The 18,447-nt window shown below is 39.2% G+C and overlaps 1 protein-coding gene across 24 annotated transcripts in view; it reads left to right on the top strand.

Moving 5' to 3' along the window:
• The window catches only part of DLGAP2 (DLG associated protein 2), a 501,744-nt gene that overhangs the window by 323,016 nt on the left and 160,281 nt on the right, over positions 1-18,447 (top strand). For 8 of the 24 annotated variants that reach the window (XR_012763250.1, XM_075414729.1, XM_075414744.1 and 5 more), the window contains one exon: positions 1,034-1,066. The exons of 10 other annotated variants lie outside the window; for them this stretch is intronic. Coding sequence is in view for 5 of the 14 variants with exons in the window: in XM_075414729.1 (XP_075270844.1) it covers positions 1,034-1,066 (33 nt within the window). In the remaining 9 variants the exon portion in view is untranslated. Of the gene's footprint in view, positions 1-1,033; positions 1,067-4,003; positions 4,124-18,447 lie in introns of all 24 variants that reach the window. 6 more of the 24 variants (XM_075414736.1, XM_075414737.1, XM_075414735.1 and 3 more) reach the window with 2 other exon arrangements.

The following is an 18,447-nucleotide window of genomic DNA, read 5'->3' as shown; positions in this document are numbered from 1 at the left end:
GAGATGACGGGAAGGAGGGCAGCTGGAGGGTCGCCCATGCTGTCTCCGTGAGCTAACTGGGAACTGGTGGATTGCTCCTAGCAGCCAGGCTGGGTTTCCAAATGTGCTCACATCACTGTCTTGCGTAAGAGAACACTACCTGCAAAGGGTTTTTGTGGACATGTGTGTCCGAGAATTAGCCTTAGACCTTAGTAACGCAATAGCAATTCTAGCAGATATTGTGACCATGCTTTATCAGAGCTAACAACTCTTTTAGTTCAGGACACAGATTTACAAGGGAACCTCTGAGTACAACTCCTCAAAGTTACTCAAGATGCCTTCATTACGAAAACGGAATTTCCAAAGGTGGGGCAATGCACTGCAAAGATGAAATTCTGAATTCTGGTCCCAGTGCAGGTGGGGGAGGGGTCATTCTGGTGCTACCAGTGCACTGGTGCACCTTCTTGCTCTCTTCAGATGGGAGTCAACCAATGAAGCACTAATTCATGCTTTTTGGTGTTAGTGGGAATACTTCCAGCTCTCTTTCCTTTTTTAAAACAGCTTATTTTTTAGAAAAATATGAAAGAATGAACACTAGGATAGACAAAATTACTTCTGGGTTTTTTAACAATCAAGAATGAAAATCTTTTTAAAATGGTATAATCTAAAATACATTCTGCAGATTTCTAATTATTGTTCTTATGTACAACCTCAGAACAAATGCTTATATGCAGGATATAAGCTTCTGAAAGCAGAGGTTCATTAAAAAAATGTTGTATAATTCCTGTTTAAATGTGGCATGTCTGTCTTAAACAGTAAAGTAAATTAGCTTCTCGGAGTCTTGAAGATTTAAATCTTTACATCTTTACAAAACTATGGAAAGGAAAAACCCATATTGTGAAGCAGAGTGTTCTATTTTTGCTTTTCGTATATAGAAATTATAAAATTTGGTGTTGGTGGTAATGTGATAATTGGTGCCAGGCTTATTTCTGTTTTGGGGGGTTTTTAATATTTAATTAGTGTTAAGTTTATTTTTTCACTGTTTTAATTTCAGATTTGGATTCTCTAACAGGGCATGCATTTCCAGGTAAAGTGGACAGTTAGATTAGATTGTGTTATTTGTGTGTTGTATATTGAGTTTATTGAGTTTTATTTTGGGGAAGGGGGGGTAAAATTTATTTGGTGTGGTTCTGACAGCATTTCTTTACATGTCAAAATTGTACTGTTAGGGTTTTATTTCAGATAAATAAAGAAGAGGTAGCTATTGCATGCACTAGTTTAAAGACTAGAATTGAAAATTTGCTTTCAATGTTAATTGTAGCATCTTTAATATCAAACAAACCGAGGGGGGAGAAGCATTAATCCAAAATACCAAATCATAATGAAAAGATCTGAAGTTAATTCAAACTTGCATGTGATTCTGTAAGGAAGAAAAAAGCCCACCTGGTAGTGTTTAAGGAAAGTTTAGATTAAAGAAATACAAGACTGAGTTTCCAGTTACATTAATAGAAATATATAGGAAACAGGTTTTGAACAGTAAGAACATCATTTTCAGTAATGAATCAAGAAACGATGAGAACACAATTATGTTAATTCTCTGAATTCTGCTGTACACATCTATTTTTTATGCTGTGTGGAAATTAACTTTAAAAACAGTCCACTCAATTAAAAATTTTAGAATGTTACAACTATAATTATTTAACAATTACAACTATAATTATTTAACCAGTCAAATGTTTTGAGCTGGGAATTTTTTAGCAGAAATACAATAGCAGAGAATTTAATGCTCAGCAATCACATGAACTTCTGTGTTACTTGGGTAAAAATTTTGGCACAGGAGGAATATAAATGAGCATTCTGGATGACAAGGTAAATCTCTTCTCTACTGCAGAAGTGCAGATGTTCCCTGTACTCAAAACTCTTTTGAAGGTTGTGAAAACTAATGCGTATTTGTTGTATCCCAAAGAGATTTAGTCAAAACTGTGATGATATTTATCATTAGAACAATATTAGTCTTTATTATGTAATTGGCTTCTAATGTGTCTATTGCATAATATAATATTTCTCCTTCAGTTTTTGTTTAAAAGACTATTTTTTAAAAATCATGGGATAGTGGATTTATTTGAGGTTTTCCAAGCATTCCTGCACTGTGGGGGTTAGGTATTCTATAAGAATCTCAGCAGAATGAATGATCAAAAAGTTCATTATCATGAAATTTGTGTGCCCTGTGGACCACAACTGAGTACAGAGTTTGTCAGAGCCATTTGTACTCAAATACAGCAGCAGACCAAGTGATGTCTGTCTGAGAAGTCAGAAGACTGTAAGTGCAGATTTAACTGCTTTCATCCCAGATGAGGAGACTCTTATTCTGAGAAGACTGGTTTGGTTTGAGTAAAGATACTCATGGAATAACGTATTACTTAATAGGGCCACCTTGTAAATATGATCTTCATGATTGCTGTCAAACGTATGCATGTATCACCAAGATAGACATTGAGACAAGCAGTATTGGTATATCTTTTTTTTCTTTTGGTTTTTAACAATTGAGTTTGCTTTTGTGTTTACGTGCATATTTTGTGTTACTGGATAGTGCTGTCAGGTGTGTCCCATTCGTATTTTGAAATATAACAATCTTAACATAATGACGGATACTGACTGATAATGGCTGGTACTGACAACAGAGCCTTATATTAGTATAATATGCTTCAGAATTGTGGTAAAGAGAAATCGTCTTTGTCCTGCATGGAAAATGTCCTGAATTGCAGGACAGGTGAATTATATGCCTGCGTTACACGCCAGGTGTAGCAGTGCACAACTCCATCAAATGGCCCGTTATTTAGCGCAGACAGAAATATCTTTGAATCTAATTCACTGTCAAAGGGATGTAGGAGAACAGTATACGTAGCTGAGAAGAATAAAAGCCTGAAAACATGGACTTGACTTAAACAGATCTTTATTTGGAGACTCACAGTATGAACATGCAACTGTGCAGCTCACAGAATTTGCTAGAGGAACCGTTTCTCATTTGATGTTTTATTTGACAGAGACATACTCTCTTCACACAAAACAGTGGAAGCAGCAGAATGTCCTGTCTTGTGTTCAGCTTTACTTGCATTTAATAATGAAGTCATGACAGTATTCTGCTAAAATAGTGCAGATTGTATAGTTACAGATGTAGCTAAATTAAACACCAAAGGGGATGCTTATGTAACTAGTTATACTGGAAATCATAGAACACTAAATCCATCCTGATACCTGCGTGTAAACATGATAACTCTAGTTAGGCTAAAGCATGTTAATTTTCAGGAGATAGAAAAGATGAAGGTGTTACTTATGCTTCTTCAATAGCAATTAGTTAATTAGATGAGATATGTCCAGATGATCTTAGTGTATTAACAGGTGATTTGGATCTCACACTGAACAAACACAAAAAACACCTCAGCTGAGATTTCTATTTATCTCAGCTTGCGAAAAGCGCTCCCTTTCAGCTAATCCAGCAAGATTCGTTAAAAAAACCTCTAAGGGTATCATGATCCAATAGTTCTTCATTTGCCCCTTGGCCAGTGCTCTGCTGCGGCAGAGCAGGACACGGCTCCTTTCCAAAAGCCATGTCGCTGCGTTAGAGCAGTGCTGAGTGGGTGCCAGTGCCAGGCCCTGAGCTGGGCACGCACATCAAACCTGGTTCGGCACTGACCTAATCACACAGTTCCCAGGTCAGAGGTGGTTTGCATCCAGGTGGCTTCAACCTCGATGTGAGCTCACATTAGGGTATGACTGCTTGGCGGATTTGAGGGCAAGAAAAAGTAATTTCCCTGTCACAACTGGCCGCTGCATCAGCTCCCCCTGTGTTTGCTGTAGATACGGGAAATCTCTGCTACTTCAGAGACAGATCAGAATGTAAACCACACCAAAGTATCTCTCTGGTTTTTATGTGAAAGGAAAAAGAAATTCTTTATAACCCTTGCAGTTGATCAGCTGAAACCCTAAAGTATGAGATTTGATTATAGTCATTGTCTTAATGCAGAGCTGCAAGTGTTATGGGCATGTTGAGAACTTCCAGAAGCTGGATTAAAGCATCCCTTTTACAATGATATCTAATCTCGTCCTAAAGCTCCAAGCAATGGCGAGTCCACCAGCTCCCCTGGTAAGCCATTCCAATATTTAATTACCCTTAGTGCTAGGAAATTGCAATGTTGTGGAAAGGTTGAATTTGTCTGATTTCAGCTGCCAGTCTTCCTTTTGCTATGCCTTTGTCGGTAAGACTGAAAAGTGTCCCTTTTTCAGATATGTTTTCTGAACAAGTGTCTTTGAAAAACTGATTATTTGCCTGTTGAAAAGCCTGTGCACACAGAAGATTGTGCACCTTTTATGGCCTAATGAACTTATTGCCTTGACCTGAAAACCTTGCATCTTCCATATCTTTGGACTATCACAATTTTAACACCTCTATGACTACTAAAAATTTGCGTATAGTAGTCAAGGCACCTTTCAACTTTTGGTCTGGTAAATTGGATACGTTGTACTCTTTAAGGCTCACACTGTAAGACTGGTTTTCTGACAGCTGTCCTAGGAGCTCTCTCTGTTTTTACAAAACCTGTGAGAACTACAGAGAATATGTTCATGTAGAAATTTTGTAATTGCTGTATATAGAAGCAAAGTAATTTCTTATTTGTACATAACACCACCTTTCTCACTCTGCCTTTTTAGGCATTTAGCTACAGCTCAGAACTGCCAGCTTAGGTTGCAGTGATTGTCTGTGTCAAGCAATCCAAGTGGTGATCCCAAAATTTAGCTGATAGCATAGGAATGAATGTTTTTCCCCTAGTTTGATGTGGCTAACATGAAATAAGAGGTGGAAGGGAATGCCTTTATGGCAGCAAGTGAAATCTAGCTTCTTCCAATCTGCTCATACCTGGATGGGCACCTAGTTTTGGGTGATCATTATTCCAAAGAGGAAGGACGATTACCCAGCATGTGTCTCTAGGGAGTGGGATGAAAAAAAGGACAGAGACTTCAAAGCATGTAAGGATATGAAATTTCCTCCTAACTTTCAGGAACCTGCTAAACAGAAAATGTGGTGCTGGCAGTTCCTGTAACCAAAGTCTTTTTCTCTGTGTTATTAACCAAGCTACTCTTATTTACTCCGATAATTACATTCCTTCATAATCCCACCTGTGCCATCATGGCAGAACCTTGAGAGATCTGGTTCCAGGATTATGTTTTTCTATCTGACTGATGTGTGCCACAAAACTGGCCAGATTATAATGAATTTAAACCCTTCCTTGGGTCTTTGCCTCGCAGAACATAATCTCCCATGCTGTAGGTCTAAGTCCTTTATTCCCAGATGTTCCCAGTCTTCTATTTGTTTCCTTTGAAACACATTTTGGTGGCAGTAGCTTGTCCAAAGCAATGATTTGCTTTCCTTAAGACATTTTTATCTGGATAATGAGGAAGAGATGGAGTTTTGGACGTTGGTTCTTACCTGAAGGACAAGTTATGTATTTTGTACTACAGTCTTGGGATAAATGTGTAAAACTACCATGAATATAAAGGACAAACTGAGGGATCCTTGACTCCCAGGAGAGCATGCTTCAGGGTGGACTGCTCACTCAAGTAATGTCTGTAGCAGTATAGCTCTTGCATTCCTTGCATTCTGTTTCTGTGCAATAGCCCAGAGACAGAGAATGGCTCTATCCCAGGTCCCCTTGTAGGCGGAGGCAGTAATAGTTATTTTTTAAAAAAAAAAAACCAAAACAAACAAACTACAAAGCGTTTTGTTTCAGTTCTGTTACTTTTGCATACCCAGATGTGAACTCATGCCCTTGGAATTGCAAAGGCACCAAGGTACTTACTGCTACACTGAGTAATGCCCCATTCAAACGCATCCCTCAAACCACATCTCTATCTTGTATTTACTCACTTAGAAGAATGTACCTCTAACACATAGAAGCTCCATGGAGAGGGTAATTAATAGCAGTTGCCTGGTTTGCTTTCCAACGGCTGTGAAGCATGCCTGTGAATTCCTGTTCTGGATCACATATGTATTGATTAGGTGCCACCTGAGTTAGGAATCTACAGTAGATAATCCAAATGCACCTTCTCCCTCTCTGTTGAATGTTCTTTTAGTTCTACTTTAGCATGGAGTGTTTTCTTCTTTCCTTCCTAGCACTCCAAAGTATCTAAACTCCTCAGTAAGACTCTCAGACTTTGTTTTTCATTGTGTTAATGATGAATAATGTTTTGTTGCAATCCATCTAAATAGGCTTGAGGTTTTACAAAATACCTCAGGGACAAAGCTGTGGCTGGTTATTTATTCTAATAATTCTTCATTGTGGGCGATGTAATGCTAGATTTCAACTGCAAAATGTTTCTTTTTTCATTTCTGAAAGTCATTTAATAGTCTAGAGAAAAGACTGTTGTCTTCAGCACTGTTGGTAGACCTAAGACAGAGCTAAGTGGAATGAACATTCTCAGTTCTTTGTATAATAGCTCGAGCTACGGTAGGAATTTGTTGCGTGCAGTCCTGTGGGAAGTGTTTAGAGAAATAAAGATCTCAAATGCTCATCAAATGTGAACACAAAATATCCATGCTAATTACTGGGTGTATCTGATGAAGGTAGTTGGTTGGTGACCTGCTCATTCTCCAGATGAAATAACACTTTGTCTGCATAATGAGCATCGTTTCACAGGTTGGTTAATAGCCTGAACTGAACTGTGCACTTTCCTGTTCACAGATCTGCTGGGTCTAAAAGTTAAATGGACGTTTCATTCATTACACCAGTACTGGGGCTTTGTGGTGGAAAGCAAAGTTTATCTGAAAGTCTCTGCTCAGCCATATTATTTGCAGTTACTGTAGCACTGAGTTGGAAGCGTAGAAAGTCTTGTCTTTATCCTTTTTCTCTGCCTTTGCCCAAAGCATGTGTAAGGCTGGGTAGAATATTAATGAAGAATGGATGTTTTAGAACAAATAACGCTGAGTGGAATTTAGTCTGAGAGTATCAACAACAGAATACCAAAGCTCAATGTTATTTGATAAGAGTTGACAGATCTTTAAAGAACAAATTTGGAGAAATTATTATTTCACAGATGCTTTTCACTAGCTACCCTCTTGATTCTATCAGTGAATTGCAGTCTGGCTAGATGATTTTTTTTTTCCCTAACCTTGTTACTGAACTTATGTGACTTTGTTTTAGATTTAGACCAAGTTCAAAAAGAGCAAGATATTTCAGTTTAGGCTGAATACAAGCTTGATTAAAAACAAAACATAAAATGAAAGCCACCAAACCGTGGGGGTGTGGAGCATGATGAGCCAGTAAAGAAAACAAAACCTAACAAAACAAAGAAGTCACTCACAGTTGAGCTCCCTTTGTGCTTCCTGTTCTGTAAAATTCAATGGACAAAGTCGCAAAGAAGAAATAATCCTTCTTTCAGCTATTACACTTCATCTGGTATAGGTCTCATCTGGCTTCTTAACGTTTTTAGCTCTATTAATTTCTTACAGTTCTGTGTTTGCTCCTTGACTTTTTTGCCTCAAGTGAAAACTGTGAGGAGAAAGCTTGTGTGTACACTATACTTCTCTTGCCTTTAGCATCTCGATTAGAATTTAACTGTGCATAGTCCTGCTGTTCAAAATATCAGGCTTCCAGATGAAGCCGCAGGTAGAAAACCAAGCATTAAATACCACAGTGAAAAGTCTGATATGTGCTGGGAGGGGAAGATTAAAAAATTATTTCGAATGGATTGAAATTTATTTTGTGAAATTGTTTATTTCCGAGCCCTTTCAGGCTCCTGGTCCAAAACAGCTCATGAGTTTCCCATCTGGATTGCTCTGGAGCCTCCCTCTTATGGGTGACTGAGCAATGAGGATTGCGTGTCACTGAGCAAACCTTTCCTGGGGTCAGGGTGTGGACCACAGGCACTGCGGAAGCTGAGCTGGGGCATGTACAGCATGCGCTTGTGTCCCCGCTCCAGAGTGCAGGCTTAGTCATGGAGTAACAAAGATAGAGAAATAGACAAAAATTACTAATCATACAGCGACTTGACAGTTCTGTGAATTTTATTCCTGTACTTAAATTTTTATTTCTGCATCCTCAATTTCGTCTGTTGATTTTCCATTTAAATATATGCAAAAAAGAAAAATGAAAGGGATACCAACTTTTTTTTGAAAATGAGGTAATTTCAGAATTAGAAGGAGCTGTATTCTTCTTCTCTGAAATTAGGAGTTTCACAGAGACAGATGATGCTGGTGCTTTGCCACATGGGTTTATTTTACTCTTTAGAATTACTTGGTCTCATTTCTTTGATTCTCCACGATGATTTACAGTTCTTTGACAAGAACTGTATAAATAGCTTTTGGTATGGAGGTACAGGTACAGCTAGTCATTTCTTAGCCGTTTGTAGAACATGAGATACACAAAGTCTCGATGAGTTCTGCACAATTCTTGATCATGTTTAATATCAACTTAAGGATTTAATTTTTACTTGTGCTTTTAATTCTTTTTTTTGATATTTTAGTAATTATTAAGTACTCTGGGGTACTTCATGTTAAAGTTACAGGATGAATCAGAGCAATTATGCACCTCATTCATTACCACCAAACAGAATCAAAAGCAAATAAAATTTTTTAAAAAAAAGGTTCGGAGTCTGTAGATAGTGCAGAGCTACATGATGTATCTCTGATTCGCAAATACATGAATTCATGGCTTGATCCTTCTTTAATTAAAAATTTCTTTTTAGAAAAATCTGAAACTTAATTATTTGAGAGCTGCAAGGGCAACAGTAATTATGATATTGGGTTTGCCAAATTATCCCTAACATTCATTTAAGGAAGCTATTTTTCTAAACTATCACTCAACTATTCTTGCTCTACGTTTAGTCTGTGATGCTGCTGGAAATTGTTTTGAACCTAGTATGCTGCAGAACATCTTAAATAGTTCCAGCAGTTCATAATGTTAATAGAAACAGGTCAAATGAAGACTCTCAAATGCTGAAGTCTCCCAAAAGAAATATATTCAGATGTTTTAAACTACTTCTATAGTCCACAAGAACGCATATGAAAAAAGCTATTAAATGGGAATTAGAGCCAAAGGCAAATCCTTAAGCAGGATAATTTAGATTTTGAATTGAAAAGAGGACAACCCTGTTGACTCAAGGCATAAATTTGACATTAATCTGCCAAAGTGTGCAGTGTTTATAGATTCTGACATATCTATGAAGTATTGTGTATAGCTATTGATCGAATTGTAGTTACTGTTAAAAGCTGTCTTGTTCTAATTTTGCACTAGATCCTACATTTCTTTGGAAAGAAGCCGACTGTTTTCTCTATAATGCTGTCAGTAAGTAAAAAGAATTCTCTCAAGGTTGAGACAGAAATCTGATAATCACAAGTTTAAGCTGACTTCTTGCAAACTTTGCGTCCTCAATTAAAACTTGTCTCTTTTAATTACCTCATTTTCATAACATGGATTAAATGCAGCCTTTTTCACAGCTACATACCGAAAATGCTTTTAAATTTTCAGATGGTAGCTACTTAAAATAGACAAGTATGAAATACTGCATTGATGAGGTTTCTATTTACTGTGATTACGTGCTCTCCAATGCAACTCCTTGGTTACATATTTAGGCCAGCTTTTAGCATCTGGAGATTATACCTAGAGTATTTTACAAAACAGGTAGTTCATATTAATACATATTTTTCTATGATATATATGTTTTCCAGTGCACACTATGAATCATCACTATTATCATCCTCAATGGCAAATAGTGATCAAGCAGCACTTCTTTATGAATTTTATTTATTTGTATAAGCAACAAGAAAGCTTTAAAAATAATAGTTCTACATTGTAGTTCTAAATTATTTTTAAGTATTGCTTTCTCAAAGATTGTTTTCCGTAAAACAATATCACCTCAGAATATTGTACGAAATTTATATTTATTTCAGACTTTAAGATTTTTAAGGTTTAAGCTATGCCAAGGAGAACAGATGTTCAAATAACTCCCTGCAAGCCAACAGAATCTGCACAGGAATTGAATGTATTGCATAGATCATGAGTCAGGTATTTCATTGCTGTTACAAGATTCTTAACAAGAATAGATCATGTTGCTATATAAGCATGTTCTTTGGAAAATATTAAATGACACTACTGAAAATTAAAGTGCCATACACAGTCTTTACTATTTCAAAATGAACTCGATGGTGGAGTTTACATTTTATTTCTGATATAGTTCTAGAACTTTTTCCTGATTCAGATCTCAGCCCAGGAAGTGATTGTAAGGATCAGCGTTGACAGCAGCTAGAGTTTTCCATAGCTGTCTCTGCCCCTGACTAAATAAGATTGTGATTCCTATAACCAGAAATTTTGGATGTGGAAGTGTGAGACTTGTCTATCAAGATCAGTCACTTGTGTATGTGTGTTTGAATTTAATGTTAGACTAGGCACTGTTAGTTAATACGGAGGCGACTTTTTACAGCCCTTGTGGTTAACACTCAATCAGTTTTTGCAGAAACAGGATATTTGCTATTCTTTCTAGTTTGGCAGCCACACTCAACCTGCCTCACAAGTCAAGAGCCTGAAATTGCTCTGATGAAGTCTGTGAGAGGGGATTGCAGAATTTGTCCTGTAGGACAATAAAGGTTTAACGCACTCTTTAAGTAGCATAACCCAATGCGCATTTATTGTGTATGTTCAACTGCAGGAGGAAAACACTGTTGTAATAATTATAGTGGTAGGTGTAATGCTTTTTTCTTATTATATCAGCTGAACACTCATCGAAGTGCTAGATCATACATACTTAATTGGTACGAATGAAATAATAGGCAAGCTCTGTATGTTTGTTTGGGCGGATGTAGAAGTAGAGGATTATTCCTCTGTGTCATAGCGTCTTTGTCTGGAAGAAGGCACGTGTTGCATTGTAGTTGGAAAAAAACAACTAGCTGCCAAGGTTTCTTTTTACGTGTTTTTTGGGTGAAGTCCACGAGTAGCACATATTGCGTCTCACACACTGATCCCTGAATTGCCGCTGTCAAAGTTTCATGTTACCTACCCACAGGACAGGTGATTGTACTCCAGCACCACAGCCACTTTTCTAACTACCTGTGTCAGCTCCTGTCTTCGGTGCACTGTTCAGCTCACCAAAATGAGAAAATACCTTTGAAGCCAGATAATTTGTCTGCCTTCTAATATCATGCATAATTAATTCTCAGCTGTGAAGTTAAACAGCTTAGTGTTTTTACCTACCACATGTTTTCTCAGGAAGGAAGATCTGTGAAGAGGTGAGTGCCCTAGGGTCCATTCAGAGGCTCAGCACAGGAGAACTTCAGAGACAGAGTCAGGACTTCATTATGGAGTCTATCAAATGCAGTGGCCAATACAGCTTGCTTTCAAAAACGTCCGTTACCCATGGACAGGTGGTGATGCACTTGCTGACATCAATTAGATCTCTCCTCCAGAAGGAATTCTAACAGCCTCACTGAGAAAATAGTGTGAGACATTATTCTTTGCAAGGCAAGGATTGCAGGCTGACAATACCAAGCTTCCAGTAGATAGAAATTGATAATGCTCCCCCTGATCTTTCATTTAGACCACAGCTCCTCAGGTGTGAAATTTCAGAGTATCTTCAGTGAGAATAGTTCTGGTGTCTCTTCAAGTTCTTATTTGAAAACTTTTTCACAGTTTTTTTTTTTTTTTTTTAAATTGAAAACTATGGGGCCAGATGTTTTTTAAAAAAACACTTTAAAGTGATTCAGATTAATAATAAGATTCACAGAACCCCTGGGGAAGCAAAAGACTTATGGCTATGGGCATGTGTCAGCAGTGTGTTAAATTAGTAACTGTGTGTAGGCTCAATATGAGATTTAACAGGTGCCCCAGATACGTTGTGCTGACTCTCCGCATTGAAGTGTATCTTATTCTGGTAAGTGAGAAGGAGAGGAAGAGGGAATCTGCCAGCAAAGAAGCTGCTTCTGCACATTCCAGAAAGAATCAGACTAACACAGAGGCAGGCCAGCTTCAGGTGCCTTTCACTGGATTTCCTGCACTGTAAGGAGAAATAAATTAGTACATGGTGGGTTGACAGTGGTAGAGAATCCCATGAAACACAGGTGAGAAGAGAAAGAAGCATTTTATTAGCCGGCATCTGAAATGAAAGCTATACCTTCCTCAACATTTCCAGTGTTTTGTGTGTTTATCGTGTCAGAGTCTTAGAAGAAGTACTTTTGTATTTTGTAAACTGCAATGACAATGAAGTCCCTAGAATGGAAAACAGCTATGTTAGCTAAATTATGTTGCCTGTTGCTATGGGAACGGTAGCTCACAAATTTTTATGTAAGCACTCGAGCTACAATACTTATGACATCTTATTCTAATAGAGTAGTGTTTATACTTCATCCACCATCAGGTTTTTGTTTTGTCTTAATGACAGTATCGGGCAGTAATCCCCATGAGCAAAAGCTGAAATAATACACCATTCTATAGAAATGTATTTCATAACCATTAACTGAGTAATTTTTGAACTGCAATATAATCGGGAAGATATCAACATTCAAATCTGATTTATATCCCCATTGCTGACGGTTTAAATATGTACAGTTACAGGAAAATGCAAATCAGTCTAAGCAAACATTGTTTATTCTGAATGTTGCAATTAAGACTCTACCTGCCTCCTTTCAGTATTCCCTTTATATATCTTTTTGTTGTAAGTAGACATGTAGCCAAAAATAATCAATATTAAAATTCACTTCGGAAGTGTAGCTCAAGCCCTCATGAGTTTTAACCAAAACCTGATTTCCTATTATATCTTATAAAACTTTCTCACTGAATCCACCCAAACATTTATTTTTTCCCCGAAGAGAACTACCTGCATTCTCGTAACACACATTCCATGCACCCACTGTAACTTCATTACTTGCTCAAGAAAAAAGTGCTATATTTGTCTCAAAATCACAAATTGGAATTCAAATTCATGTTTTCCCCATGATATTATTTTATCAAATTATGTAGTTCCTAAATAAACAGAGGATTATCTATCTGCAAGAGACCAGAAACAAGCCAAGCAAAAGATATTTTTGCTGGAACACTGTATTTATGTTAAGCATGTAATCCAAGTAAAATAGATAAATATTATGAGAAGGAAGCAATTCTTTATGAATGTGGAGATGCACTCACTTAACACATTGAACATATAAATATAGAAAGCATTTTCCCCTTAAAAATAATACTATTTTTCAGTCATCTTATAAGGTGGAATAACCTCATTAAACAGAGCGGTTGTCTTCTTTAAACTCTTCAGCTTCCATTTGTCTTGATAATTTGTCTTCTTGGTTAACTTCTACTGTCATTACCTCAGAGAAATCCCAGAACAAGTGCATTCTTTGGGCAAGCAAGTCATCCTGTGACACAAGACTTGCTGTCAAGCATTTTGTGGGTCATTGCTAGGGTCTTTGTTACTGTATCAGCAGGAAAGAGAAGTACTACTAAAAACTGGATTTCCTCTCTTTTCTTTGGTCAAACCTTCCTTTTGTCCTTGTAGGTGTAATTATTCAGCCTCTCCTGTTGTAGGACTGAGTCCTCCCTTTTGTACACATCTGATCCGAATTCCATGTAGCAGTTCAGTGAACCATACCGTCCAGTGCCTGTGACCCCATCTGCCACAGTGAGCTGAACTGGGCCGGGGTCTGAGTCCCCTCACTGGCGTGTGGCCATCCACATAGCTAAGTGCCAGCGCACTCCTTGTGCATGTGCCCTGGCGTGTCTGAAGAGCTAAGGCTGGCCATGCATCTTTCCCAAAAGACGGTTTTGAAGCAGGCATCTTGCTTGTGGAAGTGGAAGACGGGGTGAAGTAATTTCAGCGGTACAGGCAAAAGCTGCGTAGTGTCAGCCTGCCTCAAGGCCATTCTGATGGCCCAGACCCCATTTTGTTTGCACATCTGTCGTGGTTTAACTCCAGCTGGCAACTAAGCAACACACAGCTGCTCGCTCAGTCCTCACTGACAGGAGGGAGGAGAGAATCAGAAGAGTAAAAGTGAGAAAACTACTAGGTTGAGGTAAAGACAGTTTAATACGTAAAGCAAAACCTGCGCGCGCAAGTAAAGCAAAATGAGGAATTCGTTCCCTGCTTCCCGTCGGCAGGCAGGTGTTCAGCCATCTCCAGGAAAGCAGGGCTCTGTCACGCGTAACGGTTACTTGGGAAGACAAAACACCATAACTCCGAATGTCCCCCCTTCCTTCTTCTTCCCCCAGCTTTATATTGATGAGCATGATGTCATATGTCATAGAATATCCCTTGGGTCAGCTGGGGTCAGCTGTCCCGGCTGTGTCCCCCCCCCAACCTCTTGTGTAGCCCCAGCCTACTCCCTGGTGGGGTGGTGAGAGAAGCAGAAGAGGACTTGTCTCTGTGTAAGCATTGCTGAGGAGTAGCAAAAGAATCTCTATATTATCAACTCTGTTTTCAACACAAATCCAAAACATAGCCCCATACTAGCAATTATGAAGGAAATTAACTCTATCCCAGGCAAAACCAGCACAACGTGTGAACAGAGCCCATACAGATAATCTGAGCAACAGTCTGTACTTGTATGGTGATATTCTCTCATTCAATTGGATTAGTTTCTTCTGTGGCCATCAAAAAGCTGAGTTTTCCCTGTTAGCGCCTGCATAAAACTGTGGGGCAGTTCCTCCTCTGGTGTACCTTACTGTAGCGCCTTTAAAGTCAATTGACCCATGACATTTTACAGCAACTGAGAAATGAATACACTGCTCTGCTATTTCTCTCCCCCGTGCACCAGGAGGATAACCCTATTCATCCTCACTCTCTAATACCTATGGAGCTTTCTGGAGATATGTTCAAAAATCTAACTCAGAATACCTGATGCATTTCTTTAAAAAAAAAAGCTCTAAACCTTTCCTGCACGGTCTCATAAACAACTTTCCTTGCATGAACTAATTCCTTTCCATTAAAAAAGTTTTGTCACCAGGAACTTTTCTGCAACTTCATCTGTTTTCCAGTCATTTCTGTAGTCTTTCTGCTCTGTCTTATTTTTCTGTTATCCACTGGTATCACTTAAGATGAGGAATAAATTTCATTCTTTAAAACAAACCCAGTTATTATTCCAATTAAGAAAGTGGCAAGACTCCCAGGTCAGGATTTGCTTGATGCACTAACTTCTGCCGAGGCGAATTATAGCTGTGTTTGTTGATTGTCACATCTTTTAATGAAATTAGTGAACTTCATGCTTTGAATAGATGTTACGCTATCCACTCATAAACTCGAAAAAGTTGCATGAAGTGTGTTCTTATTTTACTTTTTAAGATCATAGCTTGTCTGTGTTTTCTTGAGCTCTTGTTCTGTATTTTAGTGCTTAGTCTTTAAAATATTGCATACAGTTTGCCTGACCTTTTGCAAACCTCTCCAACACAACATGTTATGCAGTAGGAGGCACATCTGCAGTAAGAGTCAGGGAGATGTTGATATGAATGTTTCAAGATTTTTATGCCTTTGAAGACATCTTTTTTATTTTTCAAGACAAAAGTACGTTTTGTAAACAGGAGCCTTCTCAAATGCGTACCAAAATCTTAGTCGATTTGCACAACACAGCAGATTATTCTTTCTTGAAATAGAGGTGTACTAAAAGATTTGAGGTATTTTTTTATAGTTACGTAGCTCAAGTCTAATCTATTTTCCCACCAGTGCTGCATATGCGAACAATGCTAGGTAAGGTTTTGGAAATGTTAGAAGACAGAAGTATAAGCTGTTGCTGTCTTAAACTGTTTTTGTGGTAGCCTGTATAGTCTTAATATTTCTAAAAAGTATGAAAAAGAGTACGAACCCGTAGAGGCTCTGGACCAGTCTCGGTACAACTTTCTTCTGGATTATTATGGCAACTCTTAGTGTTCTCAAACCCTGATACTAAGTTCAAAATCCCTAAAAATTACACTGCTGGTTTGCCTATGTTTTCATCACCAGACCTTGGCATGGAAGTAAGTATGAGCATAGATGGAGGACTTCACAGGGCCTCCCTTGGAGCAAGTAGGTCAGCTCTGGAAGCTGATTACCATACATTAGGCAGTGGAGAAGTATTGCCTGCGGCAGGACTGTGGATGCTGGAAGCTGTCACTTCTGAGTTTGCAGATCTGGGTGTGAGCCTCACCACAGCCTGCATGTGTGTGGGTGTGAGATGTGGGGGGGCAGCGGCCTTCCCACCTCTTGTGCCCTGGCTTCCAAGCTTTGAGTTACACAGCAATACAGGAGGCTCAGCCCACACTGAGCAGTGCTGATCCGGATGATCTGTGGGTCAGGTCTCAGGGGAGAGCAGTGGCATGTGTCAGATGGCAAATCAAAGCTGGGGTACGTAGGCTTATGAGGTGTTGTGGTGTAAGGCTTCTTGGTGTGAGTTAGTGTCTCTACATGTACGGATCACCTCCTGGAAGGATTCAGGGTGAGAAATAGTCAGCACAGGTACTAAAGACTATTGTTAGTAACTGCAGTCTGGAATTGATGTATTTGTTTTGCTTACAGTTTCATTTCTTTTTTCCTAAAAGATCATTTAGAGTCTTGCTAAATAAGCCTAGATAACTATTTGGCTTGTTCAGCTGGGTTAAAACTGAGAAGGTTCAGGGGTGGGAAATGAAAAGGACTGGGTAAGACGAGGGCTACAGATATTTCTAGCCAGTATGTCACAGATTGACATGGAAGTTTGTGCTGTCAGCTGCCAAATCTGGGGCTCACAGAAGAACTTGGTTTGGAAGAGGAGACAGCAGGGAAGACCTCTGCTTCCAGGTGGTGACTACTGTGTCTGCCTCTCATGTTAACCTAGCTGTTCAGGGGCTTGGTGTTCTGTGTTGGAGATACAGAGCAAGAAGTTTTGAAAAACTGATTCAGTCTTTAGCTTTACTTCTAGGGAAAAAAATCCACTGGAGTATAATGAGATTTGCCTGTTGCTGTTTTCTTTTTAAGGAATTTCGCTGTAGGAATTTTGATATGATTTAGTTGTGCATTAAGTATCTGATTCTACCTTTGAAAATCTAAGGTGACATTCATTTCACCTGACTTTAAGTATTTACACTGTAGGGGTCTGTTTTAAAGCTAGTTACCCCAGCCTCACTTTACAGTAAATGGAGAGAAGGAAGCACTTTCAGGGTTCATCTGACCTATTTAAGATGTCTGTTTTAGGGTTAGGTGAATATCACCCTATTCACCCAACAGCACTTTATCTCCACATTAACTATATAAGCACTCAATAGTGTTTGCTAAGATCCATTTAGGCAGTCGAATCTTGCTCCTATTGAGTCAAATAAGCATGCAAGAAAAGTTCAGGAGGTAGCACTTCTAGAGTACTTGGAAGTATGTTGATATTTTGGTAGAATTCCATTCGAATCTCTTTTGGGGGGTTTTAGTGAATGTAAAGTAAAATGATTTTTCCATCAGCTACTCTTCATGAGAACTGGTAATATATTAAGTGTGCAGGCAAGCCTTAATTAATCTGGATAACTGACAAGCAGGATAACATGCACAAAATTAGCTCCAATTTAGACAGAAGGAAATACTGAAGTCTAATTTCCTATGAATTACGTTCGTTGTCGGACTTTTCATCCCCCCTTCCCAGCATTCCTTTGCTGTCCCACAGAACAGCCCATATAGCAGCAACGCGGTTGCCACCCTGCAACTGTGTGAGCATCACCCGGCTGATACCCATGTGCCAGCTGGGCACTCAGCTTCTGCCAGCTCCAGTGTCACGGCTGGCTTTTCCCTCAGCGGAGACACTATTGTGTGTTTCTTTACTCATTTTCTGATTTTCACAAGTTGTCTCTAGGAATTCTTTTTCCCTTTTAAATCGGCTCTTGAGTTCAGAGTTAGTTGGTGGGGAAGCTGCCAACTGCCAGACCAATGGACAACCTGATTGCACAAGTCGGATCTTCTCACCATTCTATGCTCAGAGTACAAATGAGACATCTATAAATATGACTACCAGAATATGTAGTGAAATTGCAGTTGCAGACAACTGATATCAATAATCCTGTGCAACATGGAGTAAAGATATCCCTAAATTTGAGTAGTACATCTTCATCTATACTAAATAAAGACAGGGGTCAGTCAGTGCAGAACTTCATTGGAAGGGTCTGCAGCATGGCAAATACTCAGCTGGGCAAATGAAGCCTTTGCTAAGTGAGCATCCAGTGTCTGAAGTGCTATTACGGATGCTCAGTGCCGGTGGAGGAGGCTGAGACAGGCGCGGTGCTGATAGCGAGCACGGGCAATACAGCTGCAAGCAGACCCTCCGGAGGAGCAGCTCACACCGGTGCAGCAGCGCGAGTGGGCAGCGGGCAGACCTGGCAGGCTGGGACCTCGCCGCTGCCGTCCCCCGCATGGGAGCACTTACGGTGTGTGGCTCCTGCCCGTCCCTGCGCCGAGATGAGTTAGTGCAGTGGGCAGCGGGACTTCTGCCCGTCGGACCCAGCTTCACCTGCTGTTTCA

Source organism: Opisthocomus hoazin, chromosome 2 (assembly GCF_030867145.1).
Source record: "Opisthocomus hoazin isolate bOpiHoa1 chromosome 2, bOpiHoa1.hap1, whole genome shotgun sequence".
Lineage (NCBI taxonomy): Eukaryota > Metazoa > Chordata > Aves > Opisthocomiformes > Opisthocomidae > Opisthocomus > Opisthocomus hoazin.
Note: the sequence above shows the minus strand (reverse complement) of the source record. Positions and strands in the feature narration are given on the sequence as shown.